Genomic DNA, 19,844 nt, shown 5'->3' with positions numbered 1-19,844 from the left:
ACATACAAGAATACAGACTCTCAACCATTAGCTTAGATAACCAATTCTGTCATTTGGTTTCTAAATGGTGCTGGCGTGATACAGTACTGATCCCAAGTATTTAAATTGCTTCTTAAACACAGTGATGCTAAATAAGGGAAATCATCCATTTGCAGAGTATGTTAAAACAGGATACCGTGGGATTCTAGTTTCTCTCTTTGGCATCATTTGGTAAATGACACAGGCCATGTTTTCTCCATCATGTCAGAAAGCAACATCTTGAAAGAGCATTAAGGGTACTATTCAGGCAGCACTGCTGCTTGCAAAAAAATTCAGAGAAGAAACATCTTACATAAAAGAATCGCGCTAATCAAGATCAGCTTGGTGCTCCTGCAAGTGCAATTACTTTTTTTTATTCTCGAAAGCAAGGCAATGCAAAACTGTAACACATTTAAGAATAAAGCAAACAATCATAGGAATTCCTGAAAATGTTAAAAGGAACCTCAGACCCCCAAGAGAAGCCTTTCATTAAATTCTTGCCAATCTCTATATCCTGATGTTAAAATAAATCATAGTTTACTCCTTGAGGAGAAAGGTAGTTTAATTGTCTCTGAAGAGAACATTACTTAATAACATTTAAGTATTCATATGGCAGCCAAAAGCACAACTCTATATCCCACAATTAAACAGCAAGCTCGGTTAGTTTTGCCTTATTCCATAGCATTCACTAAAATGCACAAAACCAGAACACATTTCATACATTTTGGACAAAAAGCCCTTCTTAAAGCCTGCAGAACCCCAAACCATTGTCTTGCCGTACCTGAACAAGCTCATTTAAGACCACTGCATCAAAGCCAGAGAGATACTGCACGTAGTATCTCTGCATCACTGGTCCGTATTTCCGCACGTGTGCCCTGAGCTCCTCCATGTAAAATATTAGCTCAGCTATGTGCCTAGCCAAGAAAAAACAAAGAAGAACTTAAAAATAGGAAACATAAAATATGGAAAATAATTTCCGTCAATGGAATGTTTCCCATGGAAATTCCCTCCTCTATTTTGCTTCTATTATTAATACATAACCCTTGTATTAAAATACTTGCTCACATTATAAAATAAGCTTACATAAGAAACTTTCATCTGCAAAGTAAAATACATTCAACAGGAGATAAATTAACAGGACCCCCTCGTGGTAATCCTCCAAGGTTTGTACAACCCACGTATTTTCTGAAGAAGCCCTTTTGTAATGCTCAATTTGAATAAGTGTATTTCCTCATGAAGCAGTTAAATCCAAAAACCAGAACTGTAATAATTGCTTTTCTGAGCTCATGTCAGTAGGTCTTTCTTTATTCAAAAAAAAAAAAAAAAAAAAAAAAAGACTTTTCAAGATGGTAAAATTTCCCCCTCTAGTGAAAGCACTGTACAGAGGACTACTTCATACCACCTGCTGGGCAGACATTAAATAAACTAAAAATAGTTTAACACAGAGCAATTTTCTATGAGTAACTATCCATATTCTAACGCCTGCAATGCAACTTAAACTGAAAGCTTAAAATGCAGTTATTAGACTGATAGCTTGTTGGATTAAATCCCATCCTGCCTGAGCAACAATCAGATGGCTTGACAAACTTCTCCAACATGCATTTTCTTTTGGCAGAAAAACTTTGTTCACATTTCACCTATTTAAACAAGACCAAGAAGAATACAGCCTTCAGAAGACCAAGGAGGCACAGTGCTAGAATTTTATGATGATTTTTAAACCCAGGGTTGTAACTCATGACATGACATGACGTTAACAGTGAGTTTTTGATCCCCAGGTTTTAAGTAAAACTGAGCAACTGTAATTGATGCTGACCACCCACACTTCAATCCAAGAGTATCACCAGGGAAGCTGTATAACAATAGAGATGGCTTTTACAGTAGATGTACATGAAAAGATTTCTGTAACATTTCAGCAAGATAGTGTATTTATCTGTGGTATCTCTATCCCTAGCACCTAGTCCACTGAAGGGAACTCAACATTTTTCTGTTCCAGCTCTAGAAATAGCCTTGTGATTGACTGTCACTTGTCACATGAATACTCTTTAAGATTTCTTTCCCAAGATTGAACTGATGTGCTCTATTATCTTGAGAACAACTCAAGAACAACCAGTACTCTTCTGCCTACCCAAATTTCTAAGGTTTCTTAATCCCATTTCTCATTTTTGACCTGTTTATGAGGATGCTATATTACATGAATAAATCTTACCTGATTTTAAAGACAGTTCTGCTGCAATAAAGGAGACATTTACAAACAAATCTTTTTGACAGTTTCCTTCCTAACTCATCATTCATTAAATGCAAATAAAACTTTCATGAAATCATTTTTATTTTAGAAATAAACTCTCTGCAGAAAATCAATTTTCACCAATGGGCTCCAGTTTCTAACACAATAAATACCCTAGCTTTCTGTTTTTGATGGAAACAAGATTGTAAAGATTTTCTGGATAGTCCCAATTCTTTTTATCTATTATTTCCTGCTATTTCTTGCCATCAAATGCATTTCCTTTATGAAGTTCACGTGAATATTTAAGGTATCAAACTAAAAATTGTTAACGTACTTATCTATGAAATCATCTGCACTCTTCTTCGGCATATTGTCTGCATGACGAAGAAGCCAAATAATTTCATCACGAGCAAAGGATAATGCCATAAATACAAAAAGTGCCTGAAAAAAAATCACAAGATATATATAAGAGTTGGACATGTTGTGCACACTAAGCAACAACCAGTCTCTACAACTAAACAATCTTAAAACCTAAGCAGGTTTTATCTTAGAGTAGGGGTTTTGGGTGGGTTTTGCCCTCCCTCAGAGGAACTGAATGGCACAGTAGCACGGATGAACAAACTGTACCATTGCCTAAAGATGAAACTCAAGGACTGTAATTACCTTGGGGCCCAGCAGGCCTGGCTGATCAGACAGGACAGTAGCCAGTTCTTTGAGTGCAGAACGTAAAAACTTGCGCCTCTCTCTATGCATTGAACCCCTACATCAAAAGAATAAACCAAAACATCATCGAATGTGCTAATCACAGTCGTTTAATTTTTTCCCAGACATTTAAGGCCGAGTGTAGGTAGCTCACATCATACTAACTTCAAAAGTTTAGTATTTCAAAGGACATGGTTCATACGAAATTGGCATCTCCACCATCCATGCTGTATATTCCTGAAGTAAGGTTAAACTTAAAAAACTAGCCCTCTGTCTCTGCTCTGTGCTTTGCATTTGACTTCACTAAAACTTTCCTATTTAATTAGCGTTCACATTAAGTAATTATACAAGAAAAAAAAAGGAAAATACATTTATGCTTTCTCTCTGACAATCTGACAAATAATCTAAGACTTGGGAAGTTAAATCAATAATGGTATACCATTAGGCAAATCCAGAACAATCAGTGTATGGCCTCATTTGAAAACGCACAATTAGGTCAAGATTCAGCAAGTCCTGTTTATACATTCTTTATAACTTCTTTGAGAAGAAAAATACTAAAAACTTACGCATGTGAAACTGCAGCTTCTTTACACTCTCTGATGTCATTAATACGTTTGTTGTAGCTGCAAGTAAACAAATAACCCAATGTGGTTAAAAGTATCAGTAGCACAATTCAGCAAGAGTTGAGACTTGGGAGGAGCTGCATTTCCATAGCTAGCAGGATACAGCAAAAAAGCTCACCCTCAGAACAGCTCGGGCACGACTTCTTTTCCCTGGATCAGATAAATGCTAAAACCTGATACCCAGGCCAAAACCTCTCTACTGAAGTGCTCATGGATTTCTCCGGTAGAGAGATCTCAATTTCATTTTTGCCTGAGTTTTCTTATGATGTATGGCAGGAATTGTGACAAATGCTTGCAACTTTTCAAGCAAACCCTGCATTCACAACATAATTTCTCTTCCCTAGATTACGGTTTGTGGGCAAGATCATTAATTTTAAACATTTGCCATTTTAGAGACTGATTCACCAACATTTCTCAGAACTAAGATTAAAAAAAAAAAAAAGTGTGATGGTTATGAATCAGGCTCCTCGAAAATATGCATTAAAGAAACAGTCAAGACACTAAGCAAAAATGTTTTGGTATTGATTATCTGCAAGTGGATCTTACATGAAGCGCAATTAACATTTTCAGGACAGTTCTTAAAGAAATGATACGTGTACATATTTAACAGATAATCTGAAAGGAGAAAAAAAAAGAAAACTTACCCTCGTATGTTTACAAACAGGTCTTCTGCAGCTTTGTGAATATGAAATACTTCATCTCTAAACAAAGCCAAGCAAGAGCTGCTTTGAAGTGCAAGTTTCCAAAGGTTCAAAGCTGTAGCATCACTATTTAGGACTCCATGGCACAAAATAAATCCAACTTCAGAAGTTCACAATCACCGTGTGTCAGAAACAAGACGCATAGAGACAGTAAGAGAACAGTGAGATTATTATGCTTTTTCTTTTAAATTGTTTAATTAGCTTACTGAAACTCTGTATGGATAACATAATTATCCATCCATATATGTGTACAACTGAAAATACCCCACATTATGCTGTAGTAGAGAAATTGTTATATTTTTGCAGTATAAGTAACAAGTAATTCATTACAAGAATACAACTCAACTATTTTCATCATAATTACAAAAGCCACCATTTTTTAGTTTAAGTCTCGAATAAATTTATGACGAACTCCATTCCAGAATAAGCTGAATTCTAGCTTCACTGTAGAAAAAGTATGATACATAAACCCAAGGTTTAATCAAGTTCTCCAGAATCCGTTTTGAATCCAACAGTTTTTGTATGGTACAGGAAAACAAGCTGCTTTTCAAATTTATTTTTTAATACAACCATGAGCTGTTTCAGAAAATTTTACTCACAAATAATCCATTTTTCCATTGCATCCAGAGAGAGATATTCACATGGCATCTGTCGGAAAAAAACAGTAATTTGTAGCAAACTAATTATATCCAAACCAATACATTTTATGAGAAGTACTTTTTAGAAAAAGAGACAAAGTCTTAAATGCTGATGAATCACAAAAGACTGCTTCTGATTACTAACAAGTCATTGTTTCATCCCTTTAGAAACTAAGAACTTGAACATGAAATGAGATTCCATAGCCTCCTATACCATGAACAGAACTTGGACTTCATAATTCTTGTGGGTCCCTTCCAACTGAGATATTCTATGATTCTATCAAATGTTTTGTTTCAACCAACACTGTATTTAAGAATATTTAAGAACACAAGGCTTCTGATGTATTACAATCACAACCTGACAGTTCTTTATTCTTGATTATCTCCCCTCCCCCAAAAAGATAAACCTTCATATCCCAAACGAGACAGCAAATGTAAGTAGTTAATTTTTAAAGGATGTATCAGTTCTGATTTTCAGTCTTTTGGCCCCAAATCACCTAGAGTACACAGGATACCTTCACTCCACACTGCAGGAGTAACTTCCTTTCATCAGATTATCAGATACTAGAAATGAAGGCATGGGCTTATACACCAGAAGCTTTAATTAATGCAAAAAATATTTCCCCTGTATAAAAGGATGCAGCTCTACCAACAAACAAAATTTGCCTTTTTCAAAAGTCATGTAAAGGTTAGCAAACAGAAAATGAAACATCCCTACACTGTTTCACAGAAAACATTGCTTAACTTTATCATATAAACCAAATTAAAAGGCCATACTGTGTCAGACTGTGCAGGATTAAGCATTGTACTAGGTGCACTGATGAGGCTCAGTAGTTGTGCGTTTCTCCACTGGTCAGCTGAGAGATTTCTTCGAGGATAGACCATCTGGAGTGAAATCAGAGCATCTGAAAGGGACTGAAAAGAAGATAGACAAAGGAGGTTGGTTAGAAGCTATGGAATGCATTAGCACAAGAGCCTTAATTCACTAAACGATCAGAAATTGAAACTGATGCAAATCACTACATGCTAAAACTGAAGTTCAAAAACTGGCGTATTCCAAGCACAAAAGAAGTTAAATACTATTTGTTCATTACTTATTCAAGCATCCTAATTGTGTTATTCCCTTCTCTGCCACTTCATTTATTATGTCCTTCCCACCTTGCAAGCAAACTGCAATGGTTTTGAGCAGATACTACAGGAGCATCCTTATAACAGATTGAGCATATCCAAGTAAGTGCGGTCCCACGCTTTTTCCCTGTCTTCTGTGTCAATCCTAATGCTTGCGTGAGCCTATGGGGAGCCAGGTCGAAGCAATAAACCAGCAGATTAAGATCACTCAGGGAAAAGAAAAGTTCTCTGCTGGAGCTAATATAGAGGGATAAATGGCATGGCTACTGCAAAACTGTGGGATGATAGAAGGCCAACTTACGTGCACTCTTCCATGACAACTTAACCAAGTATGCACTTCTGCAGCATGCTGCCTGAAGGGATCTCTGACCCCAATTTATACCTCTAGTAGAGAATCAGCAGAAGTGCAGAAATTGGCCTGGAAAATGGCTTTAAAAGCATTTCAAGGGAAAGGACTGGTCCATTATTAAAGGCAAATGCACAAACAAAGATGATACCAAAAAGCAGAGCATCTTTGCTACAATGCGCATGAGCAAAGATTACCTGGATATCAGATCTTTAGCAACTTAAGTCTTAACGAGACAGGAATCATGTACAGGAAAGTGTAAAAAAAGTAGAGTTACTGATTACTGATTATTTAGACAAATGACAAATATTTAAAACCAGTTCAGAGCACTTAGAGAAGCAGCTGAAAAATTCTCTGAACTTCTACTGACTATCTTCAAAAGTTTAAGGAAACGCATCAAATCTCAAGAAGACTACAACCAGTACCCAGATTTCAAAACATGAAGACAAAACTTTAAAACTTTAGGCAGTTACTTAGGATTTAGCTTCAAGTCATGCCAAAAATTCCAAAATAAGGTGTTAGGCAAACAATCTGCAAGCACCTAGAGAACAACACCTGCCATTCTGGGTTGGTCAGTACTGATCACATCAAACAAATCTAGTTTCCTTGGACAGGGCAGCACGCCTAGTGAACGTGTGGGAAGTGATAAACAAGAAATACGTTGACTTTGGCAAGGCTTCCATCACTTTTCCAAAGGTATTCTCAGAAGAAAACATGGTCTAGATAAATCACCAGAGAACTGGTACACAAGCAGTTGTGTACAAATACTAGTTTAAAAACATTTGTACAAAAGGGGCTAAAGGCTCGTTTAACTTCGCAGGGTCAAGTGAGCAGGACACACAATGCCAGCTTTTGCATGCAGGAGATATTATTAAAGAGGCAGTGGTGATCAGCCATTCCCAGGATGCCCAATTTAAAGGCATTCCAAAGAAAAAACCCTCAGGTTACAAAACAGAAAGAGATACTCAACTAGGATAGTAAGCCAGAAAATAATAGTTTCTTAGAAACATTACAAATCTCCTTCATTTCAAGCTACGAAGCAAACCAAAACACAGAACCAGCCACAGCAGATGAACCACAACTAATTTTTAAGCAATTTTTACTCCTTAGTGAATAAACAGGAATCTTACCAATGGGTCCTAGCATTCCCATATTTCTATAGTTTTCATTTAATAGGGTATCAATCCTCAGCCCCATCCAGTATAAGAGCTCCTGTAAAATTTTACCTAGTAGTCTTGGACAAAAACTCCTGTGTATTTACTTTTTTTTTTTTTTTTTTTTTTTTTTTAATCTCTGCTTGTCTCAATTAAGATTACTGTGTTCCTGCGAAAAGTGGTTACATACTTTACTGTGAGGTACAAATTCCTCCATCATTTTCTTTAAAGGATTTTCATAGTCCACAATCATCTGGCCAAGGCGTGGATATTCTCTGTCACTAAAAGCAACAACAAATAATTCACTCAGGTGTAGTTATTTATTATGTGTTTTTATAAATACATTTCCTACACAGCAGATATTTACCTTGCTCCGTGTGTCATTTCATGAGCGTAGTTATACAATCCAATGATAGCCTTCCTTTCTTCAATTCGAGACAGCAGTATCATTAGAGTCGTGTAGGTTATAATCAAATCTAGGTAGTTCTTCGTTAAATCAAAGTTTACAGTCTAGAGATTTAAAAAAATATATCATTTTGAAACTCTTAGAAATCAGCATAAAACTTTCCTCATCTCTCCACCCATTTTCAGCCTTCTAAAAATACAACGGACTGTCTTGACCAGTACTTTTGTTCTGTTTGCATATAGACTTTGTATGATCTTAATTTATTCATCCAAATCCCCAGAACTGCTTGTATTTGTGAAAGCAAGCATGCAAATAAATCTTTTCAGGCCCAAGCATCACAGCTGACAGACAGAAAAGCTTTTCTTGAGTGTTACTAAGCACTCAACAAGTGTTGAACTGTATTTTAATAAGACTCTCTGAACTGTTCTATATTAAGACTCCAATGTAAAAAGCCAGCACATACACACTGACCTGTGACAATCATTGTGTAGGATATGTGCCTGCTCCTCTTTTGTATTATGAAACTAAGTCAGCCAAAATTAAGAATAACTAAAACTAACAAGGTGGCATTATGAACAATAGGAAAGAAAGCTGAAACCAAAAGGAAAAGGTGTTTGAGTATTTTATTTTAAATATAACAGTCAGGTGTGTGTTCTTGCTTTAGCCAACAGAAGTGATGCCCACAAACCATCCAAAAAAATACTAGGGGAACACTTATTATTCTTGTTTTTGAGCCTCACATGACTTAAGCATACAGACTGCAGTAAATCTCTAAGAATTAACTAGCAGAAGCAACAGCGCAAAAAATACGGTCTGTATTTTGCTGTTACTACTGTCCATAATTAGCCTGTTTAGAAGTACTCCAGAGATTTTACACTATTTATGAAAGTTAGAGATGCAAACATTATGATACTTGTATTTCTCTTGTTATAACAGGAGATGTCATGTTTCTTGAGCTAAAATAAACAAGTCTTTGTAACTGTCCATGCAGAACTTGGATCAGAAACATTTTTAAGTGGCTTTTGAAAATTTAAACCCAGAAACTTACAATATCAAAGAAGACTTGGCAAGCATCAATAGTGTTCAGCAGCTCACAAACATGGTCCTTGAAAAACAAAACAGATCGTTTTAGTTTAAAGAGATTTAAGTAAATCACTTAACTATGTTTAGTGACCAAGACTATGTTGATTTAAAAAAAAAAAAAACAAAAAAACATAACTACGAGTTCAAATGTTTCACTATGAAGTATTCATTCACAAATAAAAAACAGAAGCTTGATGTGACATATGTGCTGTACCTTACCTTAAATTCCATTACATCAACAAACGTGAAGTAGTATAACGCCAGGTTCTTCAAAATCTCCGATTTTTCTTTTTGTAGCTGAGCAAGCTGTTGCTAGAAGAGAAATAGAAACACATTTACAGTTCTGAGATCTTGAGAAGACAGTTGAAAAATAATACCTGAGAGATGCAGATTAACCACCAGGTCATATAAATAAATCTTAACATAGTTTTCTAAGCCTGAGGTTCTGTGTGTCTCTTAAATGCACACAAACTTCTCAAAACGGATCATTTAATAGCTGCTGACTATACTCTGAAGATAAAAATCAAATTAGTATACATTAGTACCAAAGTAATATTGTTTAGCTCAACTAGAGACGAAAATGGATAGTTAGGAAAACAGTGTTATCGTGTGTCAAATTAGCAAAAGCAGAACAGTACGTGAGCACAAATCAGTATGATAAAAAAATAATGACGTTACTCGAGGTGGGAAAAAGGTGGCAGGTTACAAATCTTACTACAGAAAAACATTATGCTTTTAAAGTCTGAACTTACCAAAAAGAATATCCAGGCAAAGCCACGTTAAGCATGCAAAATAAAATGTAGATACAAACATAAAATACAGTAACGGTTCTTTGACCAGTTCCATATAACACAATAATACATTCAAACAAAAGCAACAAAATAAAGAAACAAAAAAGAAGCAAAACACTAGCATTAGACACTGGTGGATAAAATGGAAGAGGCAAATGTGAATACAAAGGCGTAAAATAGTCCACATGGATTATTATTTTAAATCTGACAAAGAAATCTCCTTTTAATTTCCTTTTTTTCTCCCCATTATTTTCTTGCAGCCAGACTGCTCACTTAAATGATTACAATACTAATTACTCTCTTGATATGCGAATTGAAGTGAATTAAAGCAATCTTGTAACACTTAATATGAAAAATTGCCCTAAGTATCTGTAACATTTTAAATTAAAGACCGGTCAAGTTAAACAGGGTTGTATTCTGAGCAAGAGCAATCATTTATTAAAAAAAATTGTTCTGTTTTCAAGATTGAATAAAATGAAATGCATTCCTTTTGTGACTTCTCCCGCTACTCGCATCTACTAGGAAATAGGCTATCACCATTCAAATGGCAGCGGTATAAGATCTGCTTTCAAACAGGCCTTTGAGCTCTACTTTGACACTTGGTATGAATTTGCTACCAACTTTACACTTTAGCTGCCTTAAGCTCAGAAAATGAAGCATCCATAATCACTGGATGTAGAGGAAAGAGGACGTACTTCCAGGGCTGCTTCATTAGTCCACGGTCAGTACACGACCAAAGTGAATTGCCTAAAATGTTTGGGTTTAGTCTTCAGCCTAACCCAAGATGCTTAAAAAAAAATATTGCAAATAATCTGCATCTAAAATACTAAGAAAAATAGGGTTTATTTCTGTGTAACTAACACAAGTGAATTTGAGGAGTCGTTTTATGACTTCAGTACCAGACTGCGGGGTACTGTTCAGAAATTAGCGTGCCTCAGTGCAGAGAGGAAAAAAAACTAGGAAAAAAAGTCGCCTTGCAAGTGCATATGTGGCTTAACGCCTTTTTCCTAGAGCAATCTTAACTCAGCCAAAGGAAGGGGCCATGCTAAGATGAGCCCATCAGGGCAGTAGGGTGCTGTATAGGGCACCCAGATAGTGTGGTTAGGACAAGACTGCTTTGAGGCCGCAGTGCCCGGAGTGGGGAGTGAAGGCACTGCAGGAGGCAGTGCTGGAAAGCGCAGTTACAGGAGCAGTACGTTATTTTCAGAAATTATCTGAAGTTGTTCATTAAATAAAAGTATATCAGGAGGTATTCATTACACTCCCCCATACATTAAGGCATTGCTGCTGTGTGCTGTTAGCTAGTTACCTTCCCAGTTATCTTCCCTAAAAAAAATTTAAACAAAACTACGGCATCCTTACAGAGCGAAGCTCGTTGAGCTTTGAGGCTTAAGAAGGTAGGAGCAAGCTTTTCTTTGCAGTATAAAAATCCAAATAAAACCATATGTCAACTGCAACCTGTTGGGTAAGGATGGTGCACAAAGTTCAACTCATCAACACAGACCCAGTGGTGAGATTTAAAAGTGGTTTACAGCATGCAGTGTCTTGGATGCTTATTTGCATTTTTATCGCTCAGGAATGCGGGTGTAGCTCTTTCCACACCCACTGCAACAAAACTTTCCATTACCAATTCCCTAACAGCTGTTTAGATGCATTGGGTGCTATATGTTTCTGTGTTTGGTTTGAGGCTGTTTTCCTCTGCTTTAATTCTCATTTATCAGCAAACACTTTTGATTGCAATATGCAGCGGAAGTCTTAAAATAGGATGAGCTGAAGAAGCAACTCCTAAAACATTACTATCACCACAAGATTGTTTTAACTATAGATAACCTTGCTTTGGTGATTGGTCAGATGTAAGGGCTTTACTTATTCTTACGGAACTGGAAGTACAAAACCTACCCAAAAGGGTAACAATGCTTTCTTGAAAAAGGTTAGATTTAAGACATATGAAAAGCTGTAGAAATTTGAGTACTAGAGCAAGATCAGAAACTAGTTATATTAACTCATTTCTGCTGACAAAATACCACCTCTCCAGTCATATTGGAGTATTATTTAAAAATTGGGATTTTCAATACCGGAGACTGCAGCTGGCGAAGCACCTTATCTGCAGAAAAGGAACTGATCTTTACCAGTTGTCTTGTGTTTTTCCTTCTTCATCTTACCCCCCCCAAGTCTTTACAGAACTGATTGTGTTCACGGAGAAAGTATACTAAAAGAAGTAAACAAATCAGGAATTGCAGCATCACTTAACGCTTGTATGAATGCTCAGAGACAAGAGCAACAACACAGATGTTGGCATATTAGTGACATCAATAAATACAAATTTAATATGAATACACAGGAAAAATATGACAATTGGAAAGGCTGTTCAGAGAGCTGTGTGTGGAAAAACAGGATAACTATCCTTCTGTAACTCCTTTATATTTATTTGACTGGTAAAAGCAGCATGTGAACAAATGTCTTATTCCATGATCCAGGAGTAGATGATAGGGAAGGGAATTCTCTGCTTCTTACATCATTGACATTTTTCCTGCATTAAACACTATTTGTTTTCCATAAACCAACACCACGGATACTACATTCCCCTCAGAGAACACACCACCACCTTCATCTTCCCAGCTGACATGTATGTCCCAAAAAGCACTATTACAAATTCCTGCTGTTAAAATTTGGGGGATACAGGGAAAATAATGTCTGCCAGTATTCTTCCAGTCATTTATTTTATTCAATATGCCTGCCACTTCATATGCAGACTTCTAAGATTCAATTATTGGAACAAAATTCTGCATCGACAAAAGCCATAGCAGAACGATGAGGAGAAAGAAGGAGGATCTAACTAAATGAAGAAAAAGTTTTAAATTCTGTCAATTAACTGCAGAATGATGGACGTGTCCTTGATTTTATGATCTCCAATTAAAAGCAGGCTCTAAAGTGGCAGGCTGCAGATAAAGATGTAACAGAATATTTAACATGTTTACTAACTAATGCATTTGTACGCTATGATTCACTTTTTGTTTGTTCTCATGCTTCTAGCACTAAAGCCGCTCTTCTGAAAAGGAAATAATCACCCGTGACCCTTCACAACTGCTACTGTCCCTAGGTTGGTCACATTATCAATAACAACAGTTAATGTACTTCGGGGGCAGTGACATCCCACTTCAGAAACCAACCAACCAGTCAGTCTTAAGGGACTGTTTCCCCATTCCCTCGATTTTTAAGTAATTCCTACGGTAAGCTCAATATGTATTACTGCATCACCCAAAGCACGGGTGCAGGTCTTGATGTCCCTGTGCCAACTGTTTGTGGAATAAAGTGCTCTGCCATGATGCTGTACAGATAAACGTTCGGGACAGAAGTCTAGCTACTGGCATACTTGTATTTATAGCATGAAATCACGGAGGAACTCTTCATTCAAAATGCATGAAAACTAATTTTGAAATGCCATTTCAGTAACACTGAATAACTAATACAGTGTTTAGGTACTAATGAGCTTGTGGTGCTTTTTTTGTTGCTTTCTTTTTAATGGCCAAGCTGTTAAGTTCTCAATCATCAAATCAAAATAAGATTTTGATGTGAGTGGATGAAGCAAACAGTGTCAGTGTTACACACATTTGTTCTTTTGCAAGTACTGCATATGCTATTAAGCAACAGGAGCCACATTACAAGTTTGGCTTACCTTGGCAAGTGACTCATAAGGACTGATTTCACTTACAGCAGTATAATACAATGATTTATTGCAAACAGTGATAAAACAAAAATGTGTTTAGACACTGTTCTATCTCAAATTCACACACAATCAAGGGTTAAGCCATGAACAAACATCAGTGCTAAGAGGGCTTACAATTCACAAGGAAAATAAATTACTTTAAAATGTTCACCAAAAAGAACTGTCATAAAGAGAAGTTAACATTTCACATAGCTGGTTGGGATTGCTAATGAAAAATAATAAAAATGTTCACTTTCAAAAGACTTAGTTTGAAAATTACTACCTAATATTCTCCGATTCTGTGAAAGCCTAAGCCACTTTAACTTGTGAAGTCATGTGAGAATTGAAGACATCAGCCATACTGCTGCATACAAAACTAAAACAGAAGGTAGGAGTGTAGCAGAGCAAGGGATTAGCAGAAATTCACATTTGAATGATTCTTAGGAAACATATAGATACAATTTTAACTGTTGCAGAGAACATACAGTATCTTCCGAAATAGTATCATCACAACCACCAGCAGAAAACACTACGGCTAGTGCAAAGCTGAAGAGAAAGCAGTTGTTACTCGGATTGCTTCAGTCACACAGGGCATCTCCTGTAAGCCAAATGATCACCTTGAGGAGCTCAGGGAAGCCCATCTCCCTGTGCTGCCTCCAGCACTGCAGGTTCCTCGAGCAGCACAGGAGCTGAACAAGCAGCCATGCAAGGAGAGCACAGCATCCTCTTACCCAGAAAGGGTTTTAGTCTTCCTGGCCAGGAAGCTGGGTAGCTTTGTGGTGGCATACAGGGACTTGTTTTTTAATTGCTTAGACAACAAGGTGTCTGGAAAAAAAAAAAATAAGTCTCCCAGGCAAGAAATCCAGCACTCCAGAAAGCTGGAGAAATAGATTTGATCTTGAGTTTACTGACTAGGGGGATTTAAGTTGATTTAAGTCTTAATTTAAGACTTTTGAAAAAACAGCCGCCATAGGTGTTAATACCTTACCATTTCCTGGAAAGTAAATGATTATTTTTTCATGAAGAAGTATTACTAATACATGAGGCAGCAAAGTCAAGACCTACAAACTCCCTTGGATGAAAAACTACTCCAGGATTATCTTCATTAGCACTGTGCAAACGACAATACTAAGATCTTCATTAAAAACAAGCAAGCAAGCCCTGCTTTTTGGCACTGTACTTGCAGGGCACGAAAGGAGTAATTTTAAAATTAAAGTTCAAAACATGTTTTTTGTTTGTATTAAGTGTTTTGTAATGGAATAGATATTGGAAGAACCTATCAGAAATTATTATGAAGGTTGGTTATAAAGCCCACAATTAAACAATTTAATTACACAAGAAAACATTTACTGAAGGCATGCATCAATGTCATCTAGGAAGCGTCAGCCAAGGAGGGCAGCCACCCCGTGCCCGCAGCACCGCTCCCACAGGCTGTGCAACTGGGTCACTCCAAAGTGAAAGTGGGAAAGGGACAGCCAGCAGCCCAGGCATACCTGTCGGGATCGAAAAGGAAGAAGCCAAAACACCAAGGAACAGCAAATAAAAACAGAGTGAACTAACTGACGTGGACAGACCCTAACCTAGGCAGGCCAGCAGTGGTCTCACCGCTTGCACTGTGTTCTCATCTGATCTCATTTCCTGCCCCCACTGGCACAAAGCAGCAGATACAGTTGGATGGGTCAGCTGGGAGGTATTCCCCTATCTCAAGAATCTGAGTGGGCAGTCAGCACAAAACCCATCTGAGGAGATAAGCACAGTACTGGGAATGTAGCTGCCAGCAAATCAAGATTAACAGGAGCTGGAAAGCACGGACATTCCCCCCACTAGGCACTCCCTGGGAGGAAGGTCTCACTGCTCTGCCGGCTGTGAAGCAGTGACTAAGGCTCAACATCACCAGAAGACATTTCAAAATATAGGAAGGCAAATTGCTCAGGAGCAATGTGAGTAGAACAACATATGTTCAGGAAAAAATGCAGAAATCCTCACTATTTCCCGTATGTGCTGTTTTGGAAAGCAGAAAGCAGGCTAGCTTTATTACATAAAACAGAGCTTTACATATGCAGACAGCAGATTTTCACTTCCTACCCACAATCTACAGAAAATCTACGTCTTTTCTCCCTCCATCTCCACTACCTGATTGTGAAGTGCTTTATTCCTGCTTTGCAATGTAATTAAATGTTAGCACTGGTTAAGAAGAGAGTCATTTTTACGTCCTCCTACACTTTTGGGAAGACTGGGATGTTCTCTTCTGATTTGTCTGCAGTGTGCACTTAGCCCATACACCCTGTAAGAGGATACAACCTAAAAACACTTGAGAAACATCAGACCGCTTCCACGTCCCTTACTGGGGAACTTTTCTTCTGAAGCCAACTGAAGAAATTCAGTACAAATAAACTTCCCTGTGCCAGTTGTAACACAACCAGCTCGCTGATTTGACCCAGCATGGTGGAGCTGCAAAGCTTTGGGAGGGCTTCTCCAGTTTAGAAGACTTCTCGGAAACAAACCTACCTTAAGTCAATTTAACGCAAGTGTCAATACCAGGATTTCCCAAAGACAGAAAGCAGGTATTTTTTTTATTGTTATCCGGTTTCCTTTTCAAACACCACTCTGAAGTGCTCCAGCTTCTCTTTGTCAATCCTTCGGACCACTATTTACACAATAGCATGTTTCATATGCTGTAAAGCAACGCTACCTTGCTGGCCAACAGCCGTAACAGTTGATTTAAGAGCTCAGTCTTCAAACTACCCATTTACAAGGTTATATGGCTCAAGACAGTGATTGGAGAATAAAGGCCAAGTGTAAGATCACTGGGACTGCCCTCTGACAGAAGGAGAGAGAGAGAGTTATGAACTGACGAGCTCCACAATTATCTATAATCAATCTTTTGGAAGTCAGACTACTCCACTTCATTTTCCAGCCCAGTCAGCAAGGATTCACTGGATGCTTCATTTTTATTTGAACTGCTCAAACGTTCACTCTTGTTGCAATATTGAAGCTGCTGCAGCGATTGTTAGGCATGAGTCTAGTCTGACTCAGCAAGCCAAACACTGAAGGCGGATCACAACCAGAAGCCATGGATTCTACCCATAAAAATGTAAAAGCTATCCATGGTAAATGTAACAGAACCACTGGTTACACAGGAATAAAATGCACACATTTCAAGATCAGGCACCCATTTAATTCCAGTGCAGACTGCTCATACCCCTCAATAAAACACATTCTTCACCTCTGACACACACAGTACTATCTATACATGATGGAATGTGAGAAAAACTATCTAACAGCTAAGATTAGGTAAAAAAAAAAAAAAATCCAAAGAGCAAGCACTGATGATTCTCTATCTGAACGCAAGCTTGTTTGTTTGGCAACATTACCTACTGATGTATCAGTAGGCATTACGAACTGTGCAGATGCACAATGCTAAGCAATGGCAACTGCTGCAACTGAATGTAGAAAATCCAAAAATCATCCTTGAAAGGCTGTCCTGGAGTTTTCATTACAAGGACACAGCCTATGATTTCTCAACTATTTCCCCTCTAATTATCCTCAATAATATGAACTGATGCTTCCCTGTTCCAGTAAACTTTTTGCCCTTTTGAATCCATGAGCATGTTTCCCTGCTGAAGGAACTTACTGGTCTGCTTTTCTAATTTGTAGTGAGCTGGATTTTGGCCAGTGGGAGAAAGGAGACAAAGAGCAAGGAGGGAAGCTCAGCCTCTTCCTGACTCGGAGCTAGATGCTTACGCCTTTTTGAACCTAAGCTTTATGAACAAATGCTTATCTCACATCAAACTTGTGAACCTTCCCTGCAACGTGGCACAGCTTTTGCCTCAGTAGGTAGCTCTTATGGATAAAGGTTTCTTTTGGAAGACACAATGCTCCACAGAAAAACGTGTAAATAACTTAAAAGCAAACTCCTGTCCACTGAGACCACAGGGAGGGAAAGCCCCCAGCTTCCTATTGCTGCAAGACAAAATCCAAGGTTTAAACTGTGCTCAAAGATGCAGTGTAGGCTTCTGATAACTTTGCTTAATAACACTGCTTTTCTTAAACACAGGCATGGCTGCCTCATGGTAAATAAGGCAAGGCAACGAGGAAACATTATGAGTATGTCCTATTTTAAAAAATGGAACTGTTAAAATACCTCAAATTAGCTTTGCTCAACTTCCATAAACTTCAGCGTAACAAATCCTTCAATATCATTATTTAAGCTCTAAGTTCATAGTGAACAACTGGAAGACACTCAGAGCATAGACATTATTGCATTGAACAAGTTCTTATGTACATAATAACCTTTTGTTTTTAATAGGTCTGCCACAGAAGTTTAGAGAACACAGAAGGATCTACAGAATGTGGCTTGAAGTATTTACTGTTCACATAAATTTGATAAAGAACTGGCTGCATTTGTTAGCAATACAACCATATTCACTATAAAGACAAGGAATATTAAACAGTACAAAACATAAGTAAGTTCTAAATGAGAAAGCACATTGTCAATGAAACAGCTCCACCATAAGGGAGAGTTTTTCTGATTTTATGTGTTGGCATTACTGGAGACATTGCATGGGAGTTCTAGAAGGTATTGTAAAAGAAACTAATTATTCCCACTGCTGCTACCACTACCATTCTGCAGAAACCAGAATGCTTAAAGCAAGCCTAAACGTCTCAAGCATACATGCAAGTAACTGCATGCAGGGAACATGCAAACCCCAGCACCTACCTCCACTTTCCACCTTTTGAAAGAAATATAAGCAGTTTAAAAAAAATAACTTTCCCTTTGCTTTCGAATTGAAACAGAGAAACTAATGTTCATCACCTGCCAAAAGACACCTGTAACCTGTAATCTAATTACTTTATTTATCCCCAAAAGACTACAAAGTCACATTCAGCAATACTGGATCACTCAGAAGGGTGAAGTATGATTTCCTCTTGCAACTGAACTCACCACATCTGAGAGGAAATAATTATATTTCCTCGGGATCCGTGTTTTTGTACTTCGCAAGGTTCCTCCTACATTCTTTATTCCCATGGAGACTGCCCCCACAGGCAAGAACACCTGTGTGGTACATTTTCCCATTTTTCAGTCAGTCGGCTTTTACTGATCTGCTGGTGAGGTCTCATCACAAAATGTTATGCAACTTCCAATTTCCATGATCATAATGTCACCAACAATTTCTGCTATCAAAGTAAGGCAGGACATAAATTTAGATTTTTGTGTAGGATTACTTCCCATTGATAATTCTTTGGAATTGAACAAAGAGTAAGTAAAAAGAAAACCCTAATCAAAAAGACGACGGAATTACAGTATTATATTCTAACTTTGGAGTTAATTCATTCTATAGTATCTTGTCAGACATCCAAATCAGCAACTGTTGGGCATTTGAATCAACAACTGTATTCCAAGTATGACTGTCGGTGTCAGATGTTTTCAAAGAACACACAAAACCTCTAAGATCCAAGCAACATATGTTGAACAGTACCAAAAAGAATAGGATTTGTATAGCCATTTAGTTACTTACATTGTTGTTGCGTGTTTCTACTGCTGGAAACTTCCTGACTATGAATTTGACAGCAGATTCCAGGTTTTTGTCAATAAGATAGGATGGTTTGGCTTTGGGGTCACCACATGCCTATAAGAAAATACAATACAAAATGAAGTAAAAATACACAATCATCCATCTGAAGTAAAGTGATAGTTGCAAATCTGAAGACAAACTAGAAAGATTTTGTTTTGTTCTGTTTTAAGTGAGCAGGTGATAATGAGAGGCAAAGTGCAGGGACTGTCACAGCTGAAATATGCAATGGGAAACAGTACAGAGATGCTCTTCTACTGAAAAAGATGCATGGAAGTATCAAAGCAGTTAGTGCAGAACAGCAGTGAGGGAAAAAAACTCAATCCTAAAAGAAAGAAAAAAAAAACGTTTCTTTTTACTGCTATTCCTGGTTTGAGGTAGTGTTGTATTCATTCATCTGGAGTTAATAAACTGTTAGAAAATTCAATCATTTCATCATCTGTGGAGGACTATCCTTTGTGAAACAAAACTAAAAAGCCCCACCACCAGTCTGCATTTAATTTTTCTTTAAATTGTTAACTGCAAGAGAGCTTTCCATCCCATAATAAAACCACCGGTAGTTGCCTAAAATGCCCTATTTCCTTAAAGTAGGAACTAATGTTTTGCTCATTCCCTTTATTCCTACAGAAGCGTAAGCTGTGCTTTAAAAGCAGCACTTGAGAAATTTCATTAAATTTCAATTTGAACAGAAGTCACAACTAAATGTCAAGTCTTTGAAAGAGCCTACACGGACATATCCGAAGAACAGGTT

General features: G+C 37.5%; 1 protein-coding gene across 2 annotated transcripts in view; it reads right to left on the bottom strand.

Annotated features, from left to right (window-relative positions):
* Positions 1 to 19,844, bottom strand: part of NCKAP1 (NCK associated protein 1) — a 59,209-nt gene that overhangs the window by 28,907 nt on the left and 10,458 nt on the right. Inside the window, exons 2-13 of one of the 2 annotated variants that reach the window (XM_082763471.1) lie at positions 19,040 to 19,150; positions 9,243 to 9,335; positions 8,989 to 9,045; positions 7,902 to 8,044; positions 7,725 to 7,815; positions 5,684 to 5,821; positions 4,868 to 4,916; positions 4,212 to 4,368; positions 3,511 to 3,567; positions 2,906 to 3,002; positions 2,577 to 2,683; positions 800 to 932 (exon numbers count right to left, since the gene is read on the bottom strand). In XM_082763471.1, the coding sequence (XP_082619597.1) occupies positions 800 to 932; positions 2,577 to 2,683; positions 2,906 to 3,002; positions 3,511 to 3,567; positions 4,212 to 4,368; positions 4,868 to 4,916; positions 5,684 to 5,821; positions 7,725 to 7,815; positions 7,902 to 8,044; positions 8,989 to 9,045; positions 9,243 to 9,335; positions 19,040 to 19,150 (1,233 nt within the window). The remainder of the gene's footprint in view (positions 1 to 799; positions 933 to 2,576; positions 2,684 to 2,905; positions 3,003 to 3,510; positions 3,568 to 4,211; positions 4,369 to 4,867; positions 4,917 to 5,683; positions 5,822 to 7,724; positions 7,816 to 7,901; positions 8,045 to 8,988; positions 9,046 to 9,242; positions 9,336 to 19,039; positions 19,151 to 19,844) is intronic. The other variant, XM_082763472.1, reaches the window with a different exon arrangement.

This window comes from Aythya marila, assembly GCF_965140915.1.
Source record: "Aythya marila genome assembly, chromosome: 6".
Lineage (NCBI taxonomy): Eukaryota > Metazoa > Chordata > Aves > Anseriformes > Anatidae > Aythya > Aythya marila.
Note: the sequence above shows the minus strand (reverse complement) of the source record. Positions and strands in the feature narration are given on the sequence as shown.